At 46.5% G+C, this 24984-nt stretch overlaps 1 protein-coding gene across 1 annotated transcript in view; it reads right to left on the reverse strand.

Moving 5' to 3' along the window:
- The window catches only part of LOC119390000 (mucin-19), a 94142-nt gene extending 70512 nt beyond the window's left edge, over positions 1-23630 (reverse strand). The window contains exon 1 of the mRNA XM_049414617.1: positions 23160-23630. Coding sequence (XP_049270574.1) covers positions 23160-23162 — 3 coding nt within the window. The 5' untranslated portion in view covers positions 23163-23630. The remainder of the gene's footprint in view (positions 1-23159) is intronic.
- Between the last annotated feature and the right edge of the window lie 1354 nt (positions 23631-24984).

Below are 24984 nucleotides of genomic sequence, written 5' to 3' on the forward strand. Positions count from 1 at the left end.
TGCTGGCGTATAGTCGTCGAGTTGAGGCAGCTAGCTGAACGAAGCAGGCACATATATGAAACTTGCGGGAGTAAACTCCGCACAAACGAAGAAACGTCGTAGGCGCAGAAAGCGTTTCAAGAGGTGCAAACTCGACAAGGAAAGGGGACGCGAACGTTGAAAGCGACAACGAACTTAGGTTGAGGTAAGGGTTGGTACTCTGGACCCGCCATCTCCACACTTTCATTCTCTTTCTCTCTTACTGTTTTTCATCTACACGCTTCCAGTTTTCGGTTTGAGTGTTTTCGAGGCCGCGTGCTCCTACGACGGTATCCCGAGTTTCCCTATCTACTACCCCCTCTACTGCGGTTTGTGGAACGCTCCTATACATGTAGAAGAAGCGGAGAAAAGCTAACTTTACCGAGGACGTTGCTCAAGAAAAGCCGTGTCATCTTTGTCGTGGCTTGATAAGCAAGAAACTAGCATTCACAGTCGAGTGTATACATATACGGATTTGCAGTGCGGTATCTTGCTGCCGTTTGTTGAACGCGTGGGACCACAGTTGGAGCTGGCGCCTATGCAGTTCCAGCAATGCACTGACGCGAGTGTAATTCTGTTTGCCCCTCTTGTGCGTCTGGTTAGGGTGAGAATGTTAACGTTAGTACATCAGGTGTTTTCTTGGTGGTGACGCGAAAAAACGTAGCGCTCTCGCGCCGTGTTTGCTGAAGATTCGCAGTATAATATTGGGACTACATTCGTAAATGTTTACGCGGGTTCTCGCAGTAAGCCTGGTGTAAGCGTGCTTCTACTAAACATGTAGTCAAAAGGCGTCTCTGTGCGTGTACTGCTATACTGCTCGACGTCGCCTCTGTGTTGTTTTATACTTCGACGAAGAGCGCCGTGAACGTGGGTTATGGATTGCGCCATGTGTCAGAGGCAATAAAAAAAAGAAAGAAAAGAAAACACGAACGACAATGTTTTATTCTTGTTTGCTTGATACGGGCAATGGGAAACGATAAAGCAGGTTTAACGCGAATCAAGAAGAGGAAGCTATTCGATAGTTCATAGTGGTCGGGACAGTTCATACATATTATATATATATATATATATATATATATATATATATATATATATATATATATATATATATATATATATATATATATATATATATATATAATCACTTTAGAAGCCTATTACCTGGTCGTACAGCCATCGCCTTGCGAATAAACAGCGGTTATCATTATCGCCGCCGCGACACGATACTGCGCCACCCCTGTAAACGGTCTAGCCCGAAGGCCAAGCGGTGCATATTCTTTGCCATCGAACTATACGCCTGCAGCAAGGCCATCCTCGCCTATATGGTGCCTACATCGACCCGAAGTGCGCCTTACCATACCAGGAATTACGATGAAAAGGAGAATGTCATCGGTCGCCCTTAAACAGGCTGCACTACTGTATTTACATGAGGTGTACATTGCTCACACCCATATTTACACTGATGGTTCAGTTATGACTACAAGCTCAACCGCCGCCGTAATAATTCCAGCAAGAGCTATCACAATACAGCTCAAAATGTTTCACGCAACCTCAACTACAGCTGCTGAACTAGTAGCGCTCCGTGCTGCTCTTCAATTTGTCATGGAGCAGACACCTAATTCGTGGTCTATCTTCTGCGATAGCGAAGCAGCCCTCCAAAGTCTACTCTCCGCTTTACGTCATGGCGCACATGAGCAGCTCGTCGCGGAAATCAGGCAAATCCACCATGAAGCAATAGAAAAAGGGCACCGAGTAGTATTCCAGTGGCTGCCTAGTCACTGCGGCATTCAGGGAAATGACCAAGCGGATGCAGCTGCCCGATCCGCTCATGACGGTGTCAGCAGCAGTGTCACCATTCCCCTGTCAAGATCGGACGCCGCAAGAGAACTTCGTATGCTAGCTCGTCGCATAACGTTGGACTTGTGGAAGTCATCATCTACATTTACAAGTGCACGGCTGCATGCCTTGGACCCTGATCTTGAATTACGCATCCCGTCCACCTTATCACGACGTGACGCTACCCTGCTGATCCGTCTATGGCTTGGAGTGGCCTTCTCAAATGCCTATTCGTATATTATTGGAATGGCTGAGAGCCCGTCGTGTGAAGTCTGCGGGTGCAGCGAAACAGTCGCGCACCTTCTCTGTGAATGCACCCGCTTCAGCTCCGAAAGAACGGCCCTCTCAGCCGCATTAGGCCAGCTGGACAACCGCCCTCTCACGGAGAACAAAATCCCAGGGCCCTGGCCTACCCGGTCTTCAGCGCAAGCCGCTCTGAGGGCGTTGTTGAGGTTTCTCCACGCAACCGGACTCAATGTCAAACTGTGACTGCTGGAAGAAAATGGTGCTGTGTAGTACTTGGACTGCGGTTATGACTTCGTTTTGTTTTGTTTCGTTTTATTGTCGTTGTATTTTGTCGCGTGCTGTCGTCACAAACACTTCTTCTTCTCTTTCATTCTTTTACATCCCCTTTCCCCTTCCCACGTGCAGGGTAGCAAACCGGAGACTGCTTCTGGTTAACCTCCCTGTCTTTCCTTTCTCCCTCTTCTCTCTCTCTCTCTCTCTGCACTTACCGAAAGCCCATCGACTGCGCCCTTAACTCCCCTCCCTCATCCTGATGGCGATTTATCTGTCGTTCTTCTATACACCCACATAAAAGGCCGGATATTGGCCGTGGCCTTACTGGCATCGTTTCGGGCCTTTCCTCCGGGTCAGCCAATGCAGGCCGCGCGTTTACCTCGGCTATAGAAGAAAACGGGAACCGTTAGCGCAGCCAATATCACGCACCGACCCCCCCCCCTCCCCTCCCCCATTTCCCCATTCCCTACCAAACTGGAGTATACGGTACACCTTTTGCACGGTAACTGTCGTCCATGGAGTCTACTGAAACGAAGCCTTCTTGCGCAAAGCACAAACACGCGCGCAAACAGTTGAAGCAAATGGAATGGGAGAACGGGGATGGTTTATCCCTACAAAGCGGGGCAAACAAACAGTGATGGGGAGTGCACTTTCGGGTTTCGGGCGTACAGTCGCACATCGAAAACCAAATGGGCTGGTGTCGAGAGGGGGAGGAACAGAAAAGGCAACGGGTATCAGCCAGGCAGTGTTTGGAGGTGCTTTATGGGGAAAAACAGTGCTCGCAAGACGTAAAAGCCTAGTTTTTCCTCTTTTATCGGGTGCTTGGCAAATCTCCTTCGGTTCGAAAATACGTACCGGTTGGAGTCGGCACGGGTAAAAAGGGAAACTAACGTCCCTGTGAAAGGAAAGACACCCTAAAACCCTTCATTTGCTTCGAAGTGTATGTCCTGGGAGAGAACGCCGAAGCGTGGGGGTCGAACCGCGCAGAGGGAAAGAACACACGACGGAAGGGATAAAGGGGATGTGTAAGGAACAACGGGAAAAAGAGGCAAGCGCGAAACAAAGGAGCGGACTTGAGCCTCCCTCGTAATTCGATAGAGACCCATTGCACCCGCCGTTTTCAAGCCGTGGGGCTCAGGGAGCTTTCTTCGTCTAGGTGGTGCTTGTTTGAATAAACGAAACAAAACGAAAATGGGAATAAATCTTTGTTCCGTGGGCTTGGCTCTAACAAACGAGCCGATATGATGTACTTAATATGCGAACGCGGTGCGTTTCGGAACGCATTTTTATTATAGTTTTTTTTTCTATACGTTCGCTTATTTGTACTTGTTCTTTTTCTACTTGTTCGCACGGCTCGTGTGTTGAGTTCTTGTTTTCGTTTACTCATGGAACAATGAACTTGGCCAAAAAAAAAAAAAGCCTAGCGGTGGGGGATAAACACACATTCATCCAGGTCCAAGGATGGCGTTTCACTCAATAAGCGAAGTGAGTTGGAGCTGTGTTGGCGGATGTGTTTTTATTTTTTTTTCGGATCTGAGCGGTCGCCATCGTTATATCGAACTGTTGGAGCAGGTGGAGATGGTGCGAAAATCTGATCCTTTCATCCTCGATTGAGTTGTCGAGGTTGGATGATCAGATAGATAGATAGATAGATAGATAGATAGATAGATAGATAGATAGATAGATAGATAGATAGATAGATAGATAGATAGATAGATAGATAGATAGATAGATAGATAGATAGATAGATAGATAGATAGATAGATAGATAGATAGATAGATAGATAGATAGATAGATAGATAGATAGATAGATAGATAGATAGATAGATAGATAGATAGATAGATAGATAGATAGATAGATCCACTAGAGAGGCGGATAAACTACAAACAATGAGGGAACAAAGAGGGAGTGCATGCCGAAAAAAAATACAGCAAGGTGCAATGGGTGGGTGTTAGCAAGACAAGTATTGGCCAGACGTGACCAAATAAAAGGGTGCCTGCTATTGTGCTCTCCCGTCGTGTTTTGATCGGTTTTGACGCTCAAAAGTAGTGACGTTGGTTGGGATGGAGAATTGGGTTTTATTTCCTTGCTTCTCTCTCTGTATCTATCTTTTTTCTCTTTTTTTTTATAGACAGCACGTTCGTGATATATGTCGGGCTCTTTTACAGAGTCGAAGTGCAGCCGGAAGCGCTTAGGATTAACGGCTCGCGACGATCGCCACTATATTCAGGGAGGTAGTGCCCGAATACCTCATATAATTGATAATTGATTTAGGTGAACCTAAAGGTCACCACATACATACGTAACTGGCGACGGAGCTGGGTATCCATTGAAGAAAACATGTGCATCGTTATATAAACTGACCTTTCTCGTCAAGAATCCGATCTAGCCTATATAGTTACCTTGTACTTAGCGCCCAAGTAGGGTGGCTCTTATGTAACCAGTGCTACATCGGCCGCAGAAATGAACCAGCCCCCTCAACAACCATTGCTAAGATTAAAATGACTCATCCAGCGTACTTTACCCATTAGGTGTGGGGTTACTGGGATCCCTTATCAGTCTTCGTTAGCTTGTTTCCTTCGTTTTGTTTTGTTTTTGTTTCATTTCCTGAGGGCTGTGAAACAACAACGTGGAGTTTCGAAAGCGGTTTTAGTTCAGACACGTTTGGACATTGTAAAGTCAAGGAGAAAAAGAAAATTTCACCTTCAAACAGAGCACACACACACAATGACAGAACTGACAACACGAGCGCTGACTATCAATTGATAGCGTCAGTTGATAGTCAGCGCTAGTGTCGTCAGTATCGTCTACGCCTTATTGTCAGTTCTTCCTTGTGTCTTCGTATGTGTGTGCGCTTTTTGTAGATGAAGCTATACCCACTTTGTTTCAGTGAAGTCCACCTTTTTGTCTATTTATTTGTCAGCCTTCAGCGTGGTAAAGAAAGTGACGGCCGCAAATTGCGGGCTTGAACTGACACCCTCAGTGAGGTCGCAGAGGGCTGCAGCGAGCAGTTAATCAGCCGCTTAGTGGACTTCTCTCTTACACGACTTCGACGCCACTGTTTTTTTCTTTTCTTTACTTTTTTTATATCATCTCGTGTCCACATATATCCGGCCTGGCTCCTACACGAGACAATTGTTCTCGTGTTCTTCACGGCTGTACCGGATGAAAAATGACCTGTCGACAATGGCAGTCCTATATGAAGCAAGAAAAAAAAAAACTATCAGCAGTTAGATAGAATGACCTACGCTTTTTCACGGTATTACGCCGGGCTGGTTTCATTATTGGCTAGACACACGCCAGGAAGAAGAAAATAAAAGGAAGGAAGGATCCTTTCGAAAAGAAAGCGTATGACATTTAGACAGACCATATAAAGAGAAGCAAACGTCCAGCACTGATTGAACACGTCTCCCAAGAAGAACATGACGAGTCAAGATTGAAGCCCTCACTTTTTATATCCAAATAGTGTTTCCTTTTTTTTTCCCCTCTACATCGTTTTGCTTCGAGGCGTAGAGTTCATTTTATTCTTCTTTTTATTTCATCGGTTAGCCGTTAACGAAGGCTCCGCAATAATATCGCCTGCCTTGTCGATTCGTTTTCAGCATTTCGTAATCTTTCGTTCACGCTGTTACGACAGACGGGGTAAGAATGAAAGACGTTCAGTGAGGAGCGTGCCCTGGAGCTGATATTTATCGTTAGTTAGTTATTGTTAGTTACGGAATAGTTATAAAAAGCCGCACGTTCCCTTACGCATTTGCCTTAGACGACTCGAAGGAGAAAGCAGTCTTCGTTTTTTTCACAGTCGATTGTATTTTCAGTCGATAGTCAGAGGGTACGAATACGGTGCGTATCGGCTGGGATGAGTGCTCGACTTCTTTGTTGAACTAAATACCAAAACGTCCCCGGTCGCGAGGTGATATTTTGACGAAAGCGTAACACGGAAACGTCCATGCATCTTATTTGGGCGAACGTTGGAGTCGCGGGTGTTCAAACGTTGATACATCGTTTTCAATGACGTCGCCAGGTTTGCGAAAACTGAAGTGTGACTGTTGCCTAGACTGCAAAGACGAGCCATTTATTTGTGTACCTTATAGCAGCGACAACGAAAGACCTCAGCAACACGGATAGCCTACCTAACCTAAGCTAACTTCGTGTGAAAAGAAAAAAAAAGGAGGAGCCAAGGTTCGCGAAAATACTCTGCAGAAAAGTTGGCCGCTATGGCGCACGACAAAGACGGAATACGAGCGCGTGAACATGAATGCCACTCCCTTTCAGATATTTGTTGAACCGCGACAAACTTCCTTCTCCGTGACTGTAATGAAATTCAATATTCAGCACGTACTAGACGCGCCCTTCGAATGCTATGCTTTACTCATAACAATGCATCCCCGCATTCACACGTCGCCTTATACGCGACTGTGCACGTTGACCGTTCGGCGTAAACTCAAGGAGGAGGGGGGTCTGGGTGGGGCTCAACCCTCTCAACCCACGAAGCTCTTCAGTTTTACATGTGTGTATATACACGCACACATACAAACACGCACGAACATACATAAAGGTTAACAGAACCCCCTCCCCCTCCCCCCACCGAAAAAAGTTTATGCCTACGCCCCTGGTTGCATGTATAATACAGTCTAACATGATTCTCTCAATGGCTTCCGGTACCCCAATAACTCACGAATCGTCGTTCAGCTTCCTGTCTCTCCACTACATTCATCGGTTGCACTGAAAGCTGCGCGCACGCTCGGCCAGACATTCAAGTCATAAAGGCGTACAGTATAACTCAAACATTGCACGTGATAACCTCGTTCTCTGTGTAACGCAAGTTATACACGCAGGCACATGATGGAACATAGCGTAAGCAGTTCCGTTTCGACCTCTGGTAACCAGACCATATACAGTTTCACTATGGTCGATTGTTCAGAAACGATGCGTTACAAAACAGAAGCGATAATGAAAAGACGCTGCTAGGGTATTTACCCCCAAAACACCATCGTCACTTCTGTGCCATTCTTTGCAAAGTGGGTGTGGGCGTTTTCCACTGTCGGGTGGACCGTCCCAAACTACAGACTCTGCCACTTTGTTCAGCCTTAAAGTAACGTATCTACAACTTTCTGGAGCGCGTAACCCCCTCCGAACGAACGAACACTGTAATACCGTACCACGGCTTCGGTTGAAGCTTCGTACTACTAACTATATCGCAAATATCGACCGCTTTACACGTAACGCATGGAAGGCAAAGGCGTACATGTAGACCCGATTCCGGGCCATCATCTCGACTACACAAAGCAACAGTGAACTAGTTCACTACGGTAAACTGGTTCACCGTAACAATCTTTGAAGTATGGCTTGCGCTCCCCTCACAACAACACGCCGATTCACTCAAATCGATCACTTCTCTAGCGTCATGTCCGCGTTCTGCGCAGTCTCGCTCTAACTTCTTAAGCGGTATAATAGTTTTACGCCGACTCCTTTTTTTTTTTCCAGTGGTTCGGGCTGTCGATTCCGGGGTCTTTTTGAGACGCCAAATATCCTTTACGGGCGACTTTACGGCGTCGTAAAAAATCTGCAGCGCGGCGCCTCAGAGCGGAATACGTGACGTCGTTGACGAAAGTCAGCATCGTTTACGGAGAATGCACCGAATCCAAAGAGCTGAAAAGACTCGCTCGCACGCGCGCGCACGCACCCGTCTCCCACCTATAGACACGCTTCAACGGCCAGCCTCCATCAGGACGGGGTCCGATGTTTACTCGCCGAAAAGAGAGAATAAGAAAAGAAGAAACGTTCGAAGATTCGGTCCTCTCAGTCTGCAGCTACTCGGCGGGTCAAACTGTCGACCTCTTTTAACGCTTCGCTCAGGCGAACCGTAAATGCAGGCCACTTCTGCAGCAGCCGGCTCCCCTTAATTCCTGTACTCCTTTTCTTTTTCTTCCTTTTTTTCCCGTCCTCTTGTCCCGTACAACTACGAGCACGTCGATGTCGTTTTATCCGTTTTACTTTCCCGTACACTTTCTGTTTCTTATTTTCTTCTCTGCCTGCGTTCCGGCTCTAACATCAGCGAATCCGGGCCCCACCGAGGTTAATTTGGAGAGACTTCGGGAGTTCCCGTTCTCTTCCTGTTGTGTCAGTGGGAGGTAGGGAACGGGAAGGCGGGAAGGAGGAGGGTAGGACCAACCGAATTCTATTCACGTGTGATACCGTAGGGTTCGCGTCCTCACAGCGTGTCGGTTTGGATTTGTGCGTATACACAGGGGGGTGTAGGACTAACAGCCGTTCGGATGACCCTCTCTTGCCTCAGCAATTGATCGTCCACTCCTCCTCCTCCACCCCCCCCCCCCCTCTTCTCTTCACTGCTTTTTCTTATTCAAGGCATAATGAGTCCTTGCCAAATTGCTCGTGTCTTTCTTTCTTTCTTTCTTTCTTTCTTTCTTTCTTTCTTTCTTTCTTTCTTTCTTTCTTTCTTTCTTTCTTTCTTTCTTTCTTTCTTTCTTTCTTTCTTTCTTTCTTTCTTTCTTTCTTTCTTTCTTTCTTTCTTTCTTTCTTTCTTTCTTTCTTTCTTTCTTTCTTTCTTTCTTTCTTTCGTTGACTCTTCGCTTGTGGGAGCGCGAGGCAAAGCTGCATCTGGTGGTGGCGAGACCGAAGAGCTGCTGGCCGTTTGACAAGAGGCCCTGAAAGCCGAGACCTTCGATTCTTCGGCACCCTATCCTTTTTTTTTACTTTTTTTTAGTTGTTTCCTTTATTTTTGGCGCTGAGCCCTTTGCACGAATACTGATGCACTATTTGGCAAAGGAGGATCGAAAGGTCGTTCTGCGCTTTTTTCTTTATTTCTTTCTTTTTTTTACAACGCTAACACACTAAGCCGCACTTATTTTAAGCCGTAGAACTTGGTTAGGGAGCGGTTCATTAGTCAAGAGCGTAAATCACGGTTGAAGTCACAGAAGGATGCAAAAAAAAGCAAGAAGTAGTACAGCTATGTAAAAGAAAGAGACAGAGACGGGAGATGAGAAAAAATATATAAAGGAAGAAGTATCGTGTGTTCTAGTAACACGTCCGAATATAGCTAGCACTCAGTGTCCATGTAATAAATTATCCTTTCAGAAAGCACGACTTCGTCGAGCACATCTGAGCGCTTTCGGGCTTGCGTAACCAAAAAAAAGAAAAAAAAAGAAAGGAAAACTTGAGACGTGTTGGCAAAAGCGCACAAATTGAGTTGATTTTTTCCCCCCTTTTTGACATGCCTATATCAGTGCAGAATTTTAAGACGTTGATTTTCAGCTCAAGCCCTTTCCATCTATTCGTTATTCAACTTTAGGCTCGCAAGGAAAAAAATTTAGCTCATAGATGAAAGCTTAGTCATCAGCGAAGGTCATACGCCTCAGTGACTATGTACGCCTCAGATACATATGTAAAAACAATCATACGGATGAGAATCAAAGCTTGCCGGCGATAGCCATCATGAAGGTTACAACGCCTGCCAGCTCTTGAAGAGAAAAAAAAATATACAGAAAGTACTGGTGAGTGGAGAAGAAGCGGATGTGGATGTCTACAGCGAGGGAACAAGGCAATGTAAAGAGAGCGAAGTACCGTAGATTATTTCATCACTATAGGGCGACGCACACATAAAATTTCTCGCGGATATCACACCGGGGTAAAACAGCCTTTCTTCGCGTAGTCTGAAGAGACGTACAATGTGCCCGATATATGTGCTCGTACTTTTCAGCTATGATATGTAAATTTGACCTCACGCCCTACACACGCACGCTAGAGACGTTGCTCCAGCGAGAGTCACAAACGTCGAAGCTTTCAGATACAAGACGACGCTGTCACAGACACGGTCACTTTTTATTGCCATTTTTGAAGCCTGTTATATATGTAATACTGCACCGGCCGTGCGTTTATTTCAACAAGCCGAGGCACGTATCGGAGAGCGTTGGCGCTTCGCTTATGTAGAGCTCCGCGATATCGAAAACTGCCACGACTGCAGGTTAACTCGATTTGCTGCGAACTGCGTGTCGCAACGGACGGAATCGACAAAACGAAAAAATACCCCGTCAAAAAGCACGCGGGAGTCGCAGGTCACGCTTGTACTATACAACGTGCACGTACTGTGAATTCGGTATCGTCGTTCCGTTCCGTGTTTCTTCGTATATAACCAGCCTTTTTTATTCGACGAGAACGGGTAAAGAGAGAGAAGAAAGCGTGTTACGTGATGGTATAAAGTAAATTGGTATCGATGTCGGTTTTTCTGTCTCTTTATGAAATAAAATAAGACGAAATGGTGGTGCGGAATTCGGCTCAATCGACGATTCGGTAGCGGAGAAGGGGATTTTTCTTTTTGTCGCGATTCGTCGGCACGTGCTTAGATTCTTGACACAGCATAGTACGTCGCGTCGACTTTTCAAAGCGAGAAGCGAACCTCAGTATCGAGGCGAACTTCAAAGGAAGCGGTGAAAAAAAATAACAAAGAAAGAAAATCGGTATACGAGACGCTCAGTTACGAAAGTAGGTTGCTTGCGGGTTTTGAGAAGGATTCGCGATTGGCATCGTGATCGAGACGGCGTTTTTATTTATTTTTTATTTTTTTTTTTAAGAATTTGTTTCTACCTCTTCGTCTTTATAACCGTCGAACCAGTGTACGGTCTTCTTTCCCGAAGTCCTGTTAGATTCATCAGTCGTCGTCTAATACACCGTCTCGCCGCTGCCGCCACGTCGTCAAGGTTATATTATTCCGCCCCGAAACCGGTGGCGCGGTCACGAAACAGGTTTCCTTCCTAATTTATCTTCCTTCCATGCTTTGCGCTGCTCGTATAATCTCCGCGAATTTTCTATTCTCTTTAACGCGCGCCCGACGCTGACGTTAAGAACAAGAGCGTCGCGACTGTTCCGGAGACGTGAGGAAAATCGTACAATCTGACCGCAAGCCTAGCACACGCGTATACGTGTTCCCGTTCGACTTTTCGTTTCTCGTAACATGCCGCACGTTTCACACGTTTCGAGTGTTAAGGCCAGACAGGAGGAGGAGGAGGAGACCACAGAAAGGAAGACCCAATCGACGCGACTGTCAAAACGCATTTCGTTAACGCGTCGCCGGAGAAAACTTCGGTATAGGGATCTCTATATAAGCTGGGGCCCGTGAATTGGGAGCAGCTGTAACACTGCCGAGGGCTCACGGAGCTTGCGTGTGTGCCTTGAGGGGTGGTTCTCACGATAAAATGTAGTGCCCCACTTCGTCTGACGTTGTTTAAATGATACGCCGCCAATGGACGGTATATACGTTACAGGCAGAAGCGAATAAATGAGAAAGCGTAAAAAAAAAAAAAGAAATGCCCGTGTCCCCACCACGGTGGTCTAGTGGTCATGGCGCTCGACTGCTCACCCGAAGGTCGCGGGATCGAATCCCGGCCGCGGCGGCTGCATTTTTGATGGAGGCGAAAATGTTTGAGGCCCGTGTACTTAGATTTAGGTGCACGTTAAAGAACCCCAGGTGGTCGAAATTTCCAGAGCCTTCCACTACGGCGTCTCTAATAATCATATCGGGGTTTTGAGACGTTAAACTCCAGATATTATTATTATTAAGAAATGCCCATTACTCTTTGTGGTGAGTTCTCACTTGCCAGTTGCCACATATATAACTCTCTTTAAAGATACACGCTAACGCTCTTTCGGAGAGTCACGCCTCCCACGACTCTCAAAAGAGAGTATACGATGATCTCCAAAAGTGAGTCAACGTCTATGCCTTTAAGAAGACAATACCACTTGTCCGAACGTTGGCTCCGGCTAAAATCCGTGCTCGAGGATTTTTCATCCTTGAAGAGATTCAGTCTTTAAAGAGAGTTTTGGCAGGCCAAAACTCACCGAGAACTGTAACATACAATGTTTTTTGTTTTCTTAGTGTGCAGCGTCTCCGCAGAAACAAATATAAACTTGGACGACTGAGATAATCAGGCGTTTGTTAGATTTAAGCAGTTCGACGGCACATTGACGTGGTGCCTGAGGTTTTAAATTATGGTTTACGTAGCCCATTGCCACGGTGATTGGCGTACTCCCGTCGCTATGCTGCTTCGGACACTTATACGGTGCCTCCGCGTTTCACAACATTGCACAGATTTACCGGGACGGAACGTAAGTCGATGCCCGCACGCATCGCTTACGCCAGTAATGGGATTTCTCTCCTGCTCACTCTATATCTCTCAAGTTGAATGCTCCAGGTGCTACAAATATATCTGGCTTTGATTCTCTCTATGCGATCGGCTAGGACTCGATACGACGTCAGCAATTTGAGATGAAACGTGGTTTGTTTGCGTCATCTAAACTAAGGTCTCTGGAAGCTGCAGAGCACCGTACTGCGGCGACTCTGATAATGCGGTGCGCCTACGCAATCCCTGAGCCGATAGGATGATTACAATTTGCGCTGGATGGTTGTGCGCATAACTACGGCCTCGTATGAACGTAGTGGCTTAGATATAGCGTACCGCGATCGTGGACTGGCGAAGCTATATATATATATATACACAAAGCAAGCGAATACGCCTGTCTGTTCGGATCTTTAAAAAAGGCTGTTAAACTTTTATCAGATTGCTAGTTAACGCAGGTAACCTGAGTAAGCCAAGAGAGAGTCAGATAGAGATGGTGGTGAAACGAAGGCAATTTGGAAGCCGAGTTACCTTATTTAAAAATAAGTTCACTTGTAATTTTATTCCTATACTTGAACACGTCAGGGATGTGCTGAGCACTGAAGACACAACGAAGCGCTCATTGCACCAGATGGCTTGGAGGTGCGAGCCACCAACACCACTATCTGATTATGAGGCGCATTGTGTCGGAGGACTCCGGAGTAATTTTAACTACATGGGGTTTCTTTAACGTGCACCGAAATCTAAGCACACCTGCATATTCGCAATTATATCGAACGGCGGCCACCCTGGCTAGAGATCGAACCCGCGTCCTCGTGCAGGCTTTATGCAGCGGCCCTGCGTGAGGCTCAGTGCAACACCGTAGTCACTAATCTACCACGGCCGGTATACCATCAGATTTAAGACTAGATCAGGACGAAGGCCGCACGCAAGTCTCACGCGTTAACCCTGTCCTGCATCAACCGATTGCCATCCTATCACGTTGAATCTATCAGCCTCAGAAACATACACAAACTTACATAGGCTACCTGTATTCTACCCCGCAGCATACAAATATATATACCCGTGGTGTGAGGCCACACCTACTCCATTCCACATCACGTGGGAGTGTACACTACATAGCGAATAACATCACAATATGAACAATAACATGGAACAATGAGAGGCACTGCTGTCCAGCCCGGCCTTTCAATACCATCTTATGCTGGTCCAAAGGGCAGAGGTGATGGCAAGGGCCAGCGGAGACCTGGAGTATAATCCTCGACCATCACCGACGCCCTGCCTTCAGGGGCAAGACAACTTCTTTGTGTGCAATTAATGTGTATTCTCTCTCTTCATCACTTAATATAACGATATACCGCCTGTTACTGGAGTGTATACGTGCTAGCATTCCATCTGCACTGATTCAAGCACGCTCAAAAGAGTTTTTGAGACAGTTAGCTTAACTGCGGCGCCAAATGGGTGCGAGCCCGCGGGTAGGAGGAACAGGAGCGAGGTCTCCGTCTTTCCGGGTCGTGTCGCTTCCGCATAACCTCTCGCCTAAGCAAAGACGCTACAGAGTAGCGAAAAGGTTAGATACACAAGCGGCGTAAAAAACTGGCGGTTCCGCCGACCCGGCACGTGTAACACGATGTATGAACAGCCGAAGAAGGTGGAGGGGAGGGGGAGGGGAGGCGCGCGCGCAGAGAGCGGAACCGAGCGAACGTAAAAGCACACGCGAGAGCGTGGGGGGCTGACCAGCTACGACGCATTAGGCTTCCTGCATGGTCCGTTATGTTTTGGCCCTACGACGTTTATGAAGGTGTTTCCTCTTTCTTTCTTTCTTCTTTTTCGAACGCCGAGTTTCTTTCCGGCCCGTAATGCACTAGTCGTGTTTGCTAACAGGCGCGTAAGAAGAAGAGAGCGGCACTGTGTCGGAAGTCGACTTGCTTGTAAATTGATCTTAGGTGGGGACTACAGACTTCGTTAAGCTCAAACCGTCTGGCTACACAAACTGATACAAACCACACGATTTTGATAGTAGATATATCTATTTAGTCGGTAAGGTTTACATGGTGAACTGCTGAAACAATATAAAATGAGTGATGGACAAACAGTTGCTGTCAAGTTAGATTAACTTGACAGAAATGTTTCGATTGCTCGTCGTTTCATTGATTAAGTCAGTGTATATTCTGCAGAAAAGAGAGGCGTTGACGAACACATCTGTATAGTGTATGGTCGGTTATACCTGTCAGACAATTCATTATTGAGAGTGTTGTCTGGCGGCGCGAGCGCTGGTGCGGAACGCGACTGTCATCTTCTCCCGCAGCCATGACGGGGACCGGAGAACGGAGGTAAAAAAGGAGGGCTGTCCTTACCGAGCGCGATCTGAACTATCGCACAACACAAAGGGTCTCGCGCAGCACTCCATGCGTCCCCAAAGATCTATTCCGTAACTAAAACAAGTGACGCAGCTCCACTGCGCAAGAGCATACACCGTTATGCGGCGAACGCTCAACGACTGCTAACCACAAAAATGGGTAATATAAATGGAGGAGCTATACAATTTAGTTTGCAATCAGTGACATAGTGTGCATACGCAAAATATCTCGGTGCTGCACGGCGTCACGTCCTAGGTAGCGTACTAGACTGTTCCTTCACGTTAACCTCCGTGCCTCTAATCTCTCCTCTTTTTGTCTCTATACTCTCTCCATTTGGAAATCTGCTCCAGTTGTTCGTCACTCCAACGCGTAGCGCGAATGCAACGTTACGAAGCCGCCGCGAAACGGTGTTTGTGTAGTTCTCGCTAAAACGCTAAGCTTTTACCAACGGTTTTCATTCGTTTGGGAGAACGGGGAGTCGGGTTACGGAAGCACGGCGGTGCGCCGTTCCACTATGGGGCTTACCGCATCCATTCTCTGAGAACAAATGTCTCAAGCTCTCGTTTTCAGCGCTCGTGAATTCCATCAGAGAGGGAGATAGTGAGAGAGAGGAAGAGAGTATATAGAGGAGAACGAGGCTATACCACGGGGCGCCTTATTGCCACTGTCGCCAAAGGGCTTACCCCAGTGGTGCAAGAACAGCCGAGTGTATGCGGCTGTTATATTCGATTGCGCAAAGCCGTCCGCACCGTTTCTCCTGAGCGACAGAAATGCTCCGGACGACACGCGTACTACTGCATTTGCTCGAGTGTAAGGCGCGCCCCAGTTCTGACTGGAGGAAACGGGGAAAAAATTCATGTTCACATTACTTAGGGAAATAACAGCTAATTTCACCCGAACCAGAGGACCAGCCATCATTCATTCGACATCACCTTGAGGTAGCGTTACAATAATGACAGGCGTGTTGCTGTGCTGTAAAGCAGTGCTTGGCCTTCGAGATCAAGAAATGAGATTCGAGATATTGAAATGGAGAACACACGTCGCAGATTCGGCATCAGACTCGACTCTAACGCGTGCTTCGTACGTCCATACATTTTTGTATTCCGAAAAAAAAAAAAAAGTCACTAGCTCGTTATAACAGAGAAACTACGGTATGCGATCGCGTTACATATACGCGAAGACCTTTATTGCGACACACGGAGCTTACGTATACGATAGAGAAAGGTGATCTCGGAATTGGCCGTCTCACTTTCCCCAGCGGATCCCAAACGGCTCACCTCCGTGAAGTGTAGGTAATACGCGCAATGGGGTCCTGGCGCGTGGGGGGTTTGCGCTTAATAGACGAACAAAAGCGAGAAGCTCGCACGGCTATCGCGATGCTGCGTAACTCGCAAGCCGGGGTGACGTTGCGCAATGCTTAGAACGATGCCAGTGTCTGAAATACCATAGCTTATCCGCACACAAAAATGTGATCCTGACAAATACGCTCTTTCAAGTTTCGGGTAGCAGCTGCGAAGAATGAAGACCCTGGGCCGTATGTGCACACGCTGCACAAATGTGTTGGCGTGTGCCTACTTGTACGACTGGAGTAGGTCCTACGCAACACGGTTGTTAGTTGTTCGGCACATGAGGGAGGAGGGAATGGAGGCTTAAAAAAGGTTTGGGCCGAAGCGTGCGCGTTGCCTGTGGGGTCCAAAGGGAAGTATGGTAGGAAATATGACGCAACTACTATTTCGGAGAAGTCGACTGAAAACGCCATCTTCGAATGTGACTGGACTATATGAATGTTCGATTTTGTAAGCAAACCTTGATCTTCAAGTATACCAGCTCTCTGTTGCCTTTCGTAGCGTTCATTTTTTTAGCCATGTTATCTCACTTCACCTTTGCCACGTCTAGGGTAGACAACCGTACACAACCTTGTTTAAACACCGTATCTTTTTTTCTTCAGATAAACAAAATCTATCTATCTATCTATCTATCTATCTATCTATCTATCTATCTATCTATCTATCTATCTATCTATCTATCTATCTATCTATCTATCTATCTATCTATCTATCTATCTATCTATCTATCTATCTATCTATCTATCTATCTATCTATCTATCTATCTATCTATCTATCTATCTATCTATCTATCTATCTATCTATCTATCTGATTAAGTGAATAAAGTGTGATTAGGTGCGTAAGGCTGTTCCTCGCTCACGCTAGCTCCTTTGTAGATAGTAATTACAGGAAACGAGGTAAAAAGCGAAAGATAAGTACTGTCACTCGTGGTTACTTGCATTCGTGTCGGGTAAGCGAAAAGGAAAGAAAAAAAGATTAAAAAAAGGCGAACGAGAATCAAAGGGAAGCAATGCAACTCTCACTAGCATATCTACTGGCATGTTGCATAATCGTACGTGATTCCAAGATCTTCCAAAGACGGTATTTCTTGGAAGTCTAACACTCCAACAATCTCCTTGTCCTCCCAATGATAACTAGAAGCAGATGAATTGTTCGTGTTGTCTCCTAACAACTGGTATGGTTACGGGAGTCCCCGTTGGCGCTTTTAGTGAGTAATGAATGAGTGTTCGTGAATACGGCAGCGCCGGTTAATGTACGACTTAACCAGGCCGCTTCGTGACAAGAGAGATCAGGTTAAGGAAAATACGCAAGGGAATACCTTAGTCGCCCCCTCCTGCAATTCTCGTGATCAGTCAGGCCTTGCACATATGCAGTTCTACTCGATTAATCGCATCTTCTTGGATGAAAAGGACGGTTGTATCCGTCCTCCGAGCTGGCCTACATACGGCGCTTTGATAAAACAGCAATCACCATTATGTCTACCGCGCGTAGTACGTCTGTACCTCCAGTCACAAGCGACGCATCTGAACGCTTCGTGACAGCAGCGTCCGGGTTAGCGGAAATACATTGGCTTAGTCACCTCCTCACGCAACTCTTGCGATCACCTCAAGCACATATGCAGTTGTACTCGACTAATCGTATCTTCTGGCACGAAAAAGATGGCTGTATCCGTCCTCCGAACTTATATACATCGCTTTGATAAAACACCAGTGACTTCTTTGTTGCGCGTACGTCCGCGCCTCCAGTCGCGAACGATGAATCTCAACACTAAACAAGAAGTTGGCTTCCCCACTTAGTCGGGTAGCTTAGCAGAAAAGCAAGACGTCCGGTTTACGCAGACGCGATTCTTTGCCATTGCTATTTACTAGGCCTTAGGAAACTTCAAGCTTGGCAAATTGACACAGGCCGATAAAACCAGCGGAAATTAAAAAAAAAAACAAAAGGGACAGGGAACAATTGGCTACGCGCAAAGAACGCTTCTCTTGCCAACACTTTGGCTCCACAGCAGTGATTCGCTGCTTTAGAAATGAATTTCGCGTTAATGTATACAAGGAATGATACACACACGAGTTCGAAGCGTGAGGTGCGTACTGTTTTCTTTTTTTCACATCTGCACGTATTCAGGAGATAAAACATATCTCTATAACTGAGGTTGCAACAAAGTTTTTTTCTTTTTTTCAAAGGCTTGGTGCCAAAGATGTTTGATAGGAAACGCACAGGTTGCCAAACATAAACGGAAGGAAAAAAATAAAGAAACATGACAAACATTAGAGAAGCATGAGAGTAGAGATGATTACAATGATGCGTGTTTCAATTTCTGGCTATACGTTGTCTACCCATTCAAAAGCATGAATCAAGTTGCCTTGCAAATCGGTATGGCCGTAAGCCTGTGCATTTATTTGTCCCACCCACTTACTCAAGCAGTTAAGGCCAGATCTTTGAGTTAAGTTTAAGTTCCTAGATTAAGTTGCAGCTTTGGGCCAAAGTGCAACGATCAATATTTGGGTGCGCTCCAGGAGCAGCGGGAAAGGGTATATACGGCTGCGTACAGAGCGAGGCACGTGGTTCAATATGGTTAATGCGATGTACAATGACAGAAAAAAAAAATAAGTAAACCGTTTATACGATGGGTTAAGGACGGCTAACACGTTGGTTCACGGGGGAGGTACAAACAAAACTGGAATGACGCCGTAATGTTATGGTAATTGTTGGAGGCATAGTTTTGCAGCGACGAAAGCATAACCTGAACACGTGTCAAAAGCGCACAACGTCGCACTAGACAGTGACATAGTCACAAAGGATAATAATAATAACTGAGGAGGGGGGGGGGGAGGGTTACGTCCCAAAACGACGATATGATTATGAGGGACACCGTGCAAGGTGGAAGGCTCCGGAAGTTTTGGCCATCTGGTGTTCTTTAACCCAAATATAAGCACACGGGCCTCTAGCGTTCTGCCTCCATCGAAATGCGTCCGGGATACGATCCCGCGACCTTCGGGTCAGCCGTCGAGCACCATAACCACTAGACCACCGTGGCGGGTTAGTCACAAAGGAAGACAAGAATAAGGAGGTTATCACGTTATATAGTAAGATTCTTTCAACTTTATATAATAGAGGGTAGTTAAGGCCGCTAAACTGGTGTCCACACAAAAAAAAAAGCGACAGTCAGTCCCGTATTGTTAAGCGTCGCAAATCCTGCAACACATCGAGAGAAAATATACGTACTCACGAAAGCGCTTTGTGGGAAAGCAAACAAGAACATGCCCTGCTAAAAAACGTCTTAATGTGCGGTGCGCCCACTTAATGAAGATCAGCCGAACAAAGTACACGTAGCGTCGCCCTCCTCCCGCCCATTTTTCAACGTTTACGAGCGAATTACACGTGATCGTAATCGCCGGAAGAATCTCGACAAGAACGCAATAAGCGAGAGCATTAGCGGTAATAAACTGGACGGGGGAAGCTTTATCCGAAAAACAAATAGTGTCATTCCTTTTTCCTCGGGGAGGGTTGACTCAGTTCCCGTTTTCAATCTCGCGCAGTTTAAACGTTAATTTATTTTTCTATTTTATTTCTATTTCTTCTAAAGTACTCGAGAGCAATAGCGGAGGCCTTATTTGTCTGCAGCGTTATGAAAACAAGGCAAAAGAACGAAAGAAGGAAAAGATGGAACGAAAGAGAAACACGAAAGCGTACGTGAATGGATGAAAACACAGAAAGAAGAAACGGGATTTAGAAACGTTTGGATGGGCAGCTGAACCCGTGGGAAAATGCCACGCGTGCCGTATGGGCTTCATAACCGCCATCTTCGAGGATAGCTTCGTGTCCGAGAGCACGTACTTAGGAGAACGTAATGGAAAGACATTTTCCTCCTCAAAAGTATCCTCGATGCGTTTTGGTCGTGGGCAGCCCTCCATCATCCGAATTGCCATCACCTCTCAGATATGTGCGCTCGCTCGGATGTATATTAATACGTGGAACGGGCGTACAAACGTTGACGGGAGGGGGGGGGGGAGCGCAAATGCCTGCCGGTTTGTATAAGTGTAATCACATGTTCCGCATCGTTTGGACGGGATATAGAAAGTCGGTTTATTCTAAGCAATATGTTATCGAAACTGAACGTCCCGCTAAAGGATTTGCCGGCACTGAGATACTAAAAAGAAAATAAAGGTGGAAAATGGCGCAGGGTGGATTGCAGAATTTTTTTTTCTCTATGGTATGACGGGGACACCAGTACGGAATTTCGGACCTAATTTAAAAGAAAATCGCGAGAAACTGAGAAATAAAAAAAAAGTGAGCGGCTTCATCATCGAGAAGGTTATTGCAACGATGTAACGTCCGGATAGCCAATCAGTCCTACGGTCACATCGGTGACCGAAAGAAGAATTTTTATCATTTGTTGAGCACTGTCTGTTTTAGGTTGAGAGGCACCGATTTTGTTCGCTCCACCCTCCTCGCTTAGAATTTTTACTTATGTGCAACTCCTGGGCGGAGTTGTATTGTGTTCATGACACCGCATGTCCTCTTTATGACCCTCATTTGGCTACACTGATAACATGAATCAAGAATCTCATAGCCAACTAGCCCTATTGGGCAGCATATACGAACAGTTGTTCCTTTTTTAAAACACAGTTTTTGTCGTACGCCCCCCGTCCATCATCCCTTCCTAAGCTACCTCGTGCACATGCTATAATTCTAAATAAAAAGTGTTTGTTCTTAAGTTCTGTGACAGTCAAGGTTGAGTCATAAGCGATTCCCACTGGTTTGCCTTCTTTTTTTCTGTAATAATGATAATAATGTTTAGTTTTCCTAATGCTGTTGGAGGAAGTTGTCTGTAGAAGCTGCTTCTCTCAGTGGCAGCTTGACGGCAGCCCACCGGTGCCTCACTACAAACAGTCTGCAGTGGCACTTAGTGTAACGGGTACAAAAAATAATACATAAAAAATGCACGGGAAGAAGTTATTCAATTCGCGTACTATACAGCAAAATCTGTCACAAAAGTAGGGTATATACCACAAAAATACGTAGGGTATCCTAATTTCGCAGTCAGGCAAAATACAATGAGAACGCAAGAATAAACGCAAAATCAATGTAATTGAAAACTTAGCAACTGCACTTTTGTCAGCTCTGTGGGCTTACAGAGTTTTAAAAATTCGAGACAAGTTTCTGCGTGTTCTTTTCGCCGCCATGGCTTCAAGTGGCTCTGGCTAACGCTTTCAGGGTTACACATAAAGAAATACCTAAGAAAGTGGATGGGGAAACGACCACCGCCGTAACTCAGTTGGTGGAGCATCGCACGCGCAGTGCAGAGGTCGTGGGTTCGATCCCCGCCGCCGGCAAGTTGTTTGCTCGTCCATTTTAGTTTATCTGTATTTCTTCATTACTACACTTCAATTAAGATACTCCAAAGAACATTGTTGTCGACGCGTGAACATTATGCATGACGTGAGAACATTCCTTTTAAAAGGACAATGCCGTGAGTGAGTCTACTTTTATTTATAAGTTCGTGACGATAATTAAAAAGTAAGGGAAGAGGAGTAGCCGGAAACATGTATAGGCACCAACCTCTCCTTAAACACATTTAATAAAAAAAACCCTCCCCGCACTGTTGCATGGCTGGGTTAAAAACAATTAAAGACAAGAACTCGATCAAGTCCCCTTGTTTAATTAGGTATATATTCTCTCAGCATTAGGTAGGAAAATTAATATTTTTGAATAATTCGTTCTAGGCATTGCCACTTTCCGCATATCATTGTACCACGTGTTTCGCTCGCGATTTAATAATTATTTGCTGGCAACGAGAATGACTGCATTTTCATAGCACTGTAGACACAAAATTTTCTATCGCTAGTAGGGTCTATGTGCAACCCAATGTTCCTTCCCCGCTTGTAAGATCGACAAGAACGAAGCACCAGCTCGGCATGTTTCCTCGCAGGCCACATTCGGTTTTCCTTTCTCGCGCGATGTCCGCGTTTGCTTCGAATGTTGACACACGTGCAACGCTACGCGTTACAAGTACGTTCTGCAATCCTGATCAATAACGTCAGTGTGTATCCGCATATACCTGTTCACGACACCTTGTACATATTTCCAATTCCGGCGCTGTTATTTGTTCTCACCCGTATGTCATACCCCCGAGATATTTGTTTGGGTTGTTTCCTTTTCTTCTTAAGCACCGGACCAATGGCTGACGCTTAGTCGAATATTGCGCCGTTATCTAGATTTCATTTCGTTGATGTAGATAAACTAAGAAAATTACCACAGTCCTAGCTCACTATTTCCTGCGCAAATGTGGCTGACTATCGGAGTGTAGCGATCCTACTTTCGCGAGGAAGACAGTTGTTATCGGAGTGCCCTGACAAAGAAATAGAAATTTAATTCGCGCTGCCTCTGATACGTATACCTACTGTACATTTACTAGTGTATCAGTTCACACAACGCAGGAAGCGAAATACGCGTAAGTGGTAAAAGACAAGCGCAAACAGAGCACGCGAGAAAAGAAGGCGACAGCTTACACCAGGATAATCAAACGAGACCTTCGTTATAAACGTTCATTAGTGCTCGCGGGTGGTTGCGCTGCCTTCAAATGCGAAGTATTCAGACCTACTTTGGGCTGTCACTTGTACTATATATGTGCCATCCAAGAAATGTAACTTTGAATGCGCTAGCTACGTCACGAAGCATCTTACCGCACATCGACCACAATGACAGCGGCCATGAAATGTCCCGCGATGACTTAAGATGCGTCGATATTGCGGTATGCCCGTCAGAAATCAAGAGCTGTTTCTAGTCCATGTGCGACGGTGTAATCTAAACTGGCTTATTCTTTGCCCGGTTTCTTGTTCAATCTGAGCTACGGAGCATGTTGAGGGTATAACAAGATGTTTATCTAAAGGAAAAGTCACCGGCGTCACCACGCACCGAAAGAAATCATTAGGACACTTACCATGTTGTTCGTGCGACTCAGGCGACGAGAACTAGGCGTCGTGGTCAACTTCTTGTTTCACGTCGTCGATGGACAGTCGACGACTCTTCTTAGCACGTCGGGGCGGACGGGTGCGGAACAACAAAAACGGCGAACCAAACAAAAAAAGAAACAAAAAGTGCGAACAACCGTCAGCGAGTTGTCAGCCAGTGAAGTTCGTCGTCCACCGCAGGACAGGAAAAAATGTCCCCCTTTAAAACAACCCCCTTCGTGGTGATGTCGCAGTCCGTTTCACGGTCTCCGATCTAACATCGGGTATCCCAGGTCCTCTGATGGCGCAAAAAATTCGAAGCGGTGCTTTTCTTCGGCGTCCGACAGCACGCCGTACTCGATGCGTGTGCGCTGCGGCCGTTGCTTGCCGAGCGACGATTGACCGGCATCCGGCGAGGTCCACCTGTTTTTAAGAGGTGTCGTCTGCTCGCTTCCGCGCTCGCAGCCACGCATGCGCGGCCGGATCGACACTCTCGCCCTCTATATTGCCCTTCCTCCTTTCCTTCTCCTCTCCCTCTTTCGTTCTCAACCTCACTCCCACCATTCTGCTCTCGCGCTCTCTCTTCAATCGAGCAGCGCCGGGTCCTTTCGCTTCACCCATCGGCGATTTCTTTTTCTTTCGCTTTCCCTTTCTCGAAGAAAGCTCGGAGGGGCCCAATCGAAATTGCACGCACACACCTTTCGAAGACGAAGGCGACGCCGCCGACACTTCTTAGCGAAAGCGAAGGGCGGCCTCCGTGTCTCATCTCATCCCCCCCCCCCTCCCCTCTCTTCACGCAGGCGCGAGAAATGCCCCGGCGAATATCAAGAATCCACCAGAGGGATAACTCGCGATGAAACAAAGCAAAGTGAAGACCCGATATTACCTTTGGCCCGCTCCCCTCCACGCATCCTCGGTCGTTTCGAAATGAACCCCGAAAACAAAGGAAAACGCACGTACGGCCGTACGACAATAAAAACCGAAAAAAAAAAGCGGTTGTACATGTTGGTGTTTCGGTGCGCGTGCGTATTGCCGCAGTGCAATTGTGCGGCTAGCTTATAGAAAAAACGGAGCAAGAAACGCCACATTTTTTTTTTCTTTTCGTTCGCGAGAGAGCGACTCCGCAGATCGCTCCCCTGTTGGTTGTTGTTGTTGCTGCGTTTGTTTCGGCCGTCGTTTCTCGTAACCTTCCCGATATCTTCTCCCTTCGTCGGTCGATCTCTCCTACGCAGGTATCTTTCACTCTGTTTCCTTCCTTCTTTTTTTTTTACACTTGTCTCTCCTCTCCCTCTCCGTGCTCCTAGAAGAGAGGTCTTGCTTGCGTTGTCTGCTCGACTCGCGAGTCGCTATTTCGTCCCAGTTCGATTCGCGGCGAGCAAGAAACGCCGTAGAGAGAGAGAGAGAGGGAGGGACTGGTTGACTTATCGTCCTCCGTCGGAGAAGGCACGCGCCGAAACAGAAAACGAAACAGCCCCCTCGACGCAACAAACTTTAAAGAAAAGTACACAGCCAAACTCGGGATAGCGCCGAGATGGCGGCGGCGGTTTCGGTGGTATCGAAGTTGACTGCGTTTCTGTTGTGTGTGCCTGTTTGTGGGTGAAAACGGGGGGAAGGATTTAAAGAACCGAAACAGATCGAAAGGTATACAAGCGTGATGTCTGGTGGTGTTGTTTTGAGGGGAGGGGGGTGCCTATACAGTGTGTGTGTTTGGAAGTGGGGGGTGTTTTTGTGTATTGTTCGGCGTATATACACGCTAGACGAGCAGTTTGAGGCGATGCTTCCCCCGCCGTTCTATAGTCGCAGTAATGGTAGCCG

This window comes from Rhipicephalus sanguineus, chromosome 4 (genome assembly GCF_013339695.2).
Source record: "Rhipicephalus sanguineus isolate Rsan-2018 chromosome 4, BIME_Rsan_1.4, whole genome shotgun sequence".
NCBI classification, from domain to species: domain Eukaryota; kingdom Metazoa; phylum Arthropoda; class Arachnida; order Ixodida; family Ixodidae; genus Rhipicephalus; species Rhipicephalus sanguineus.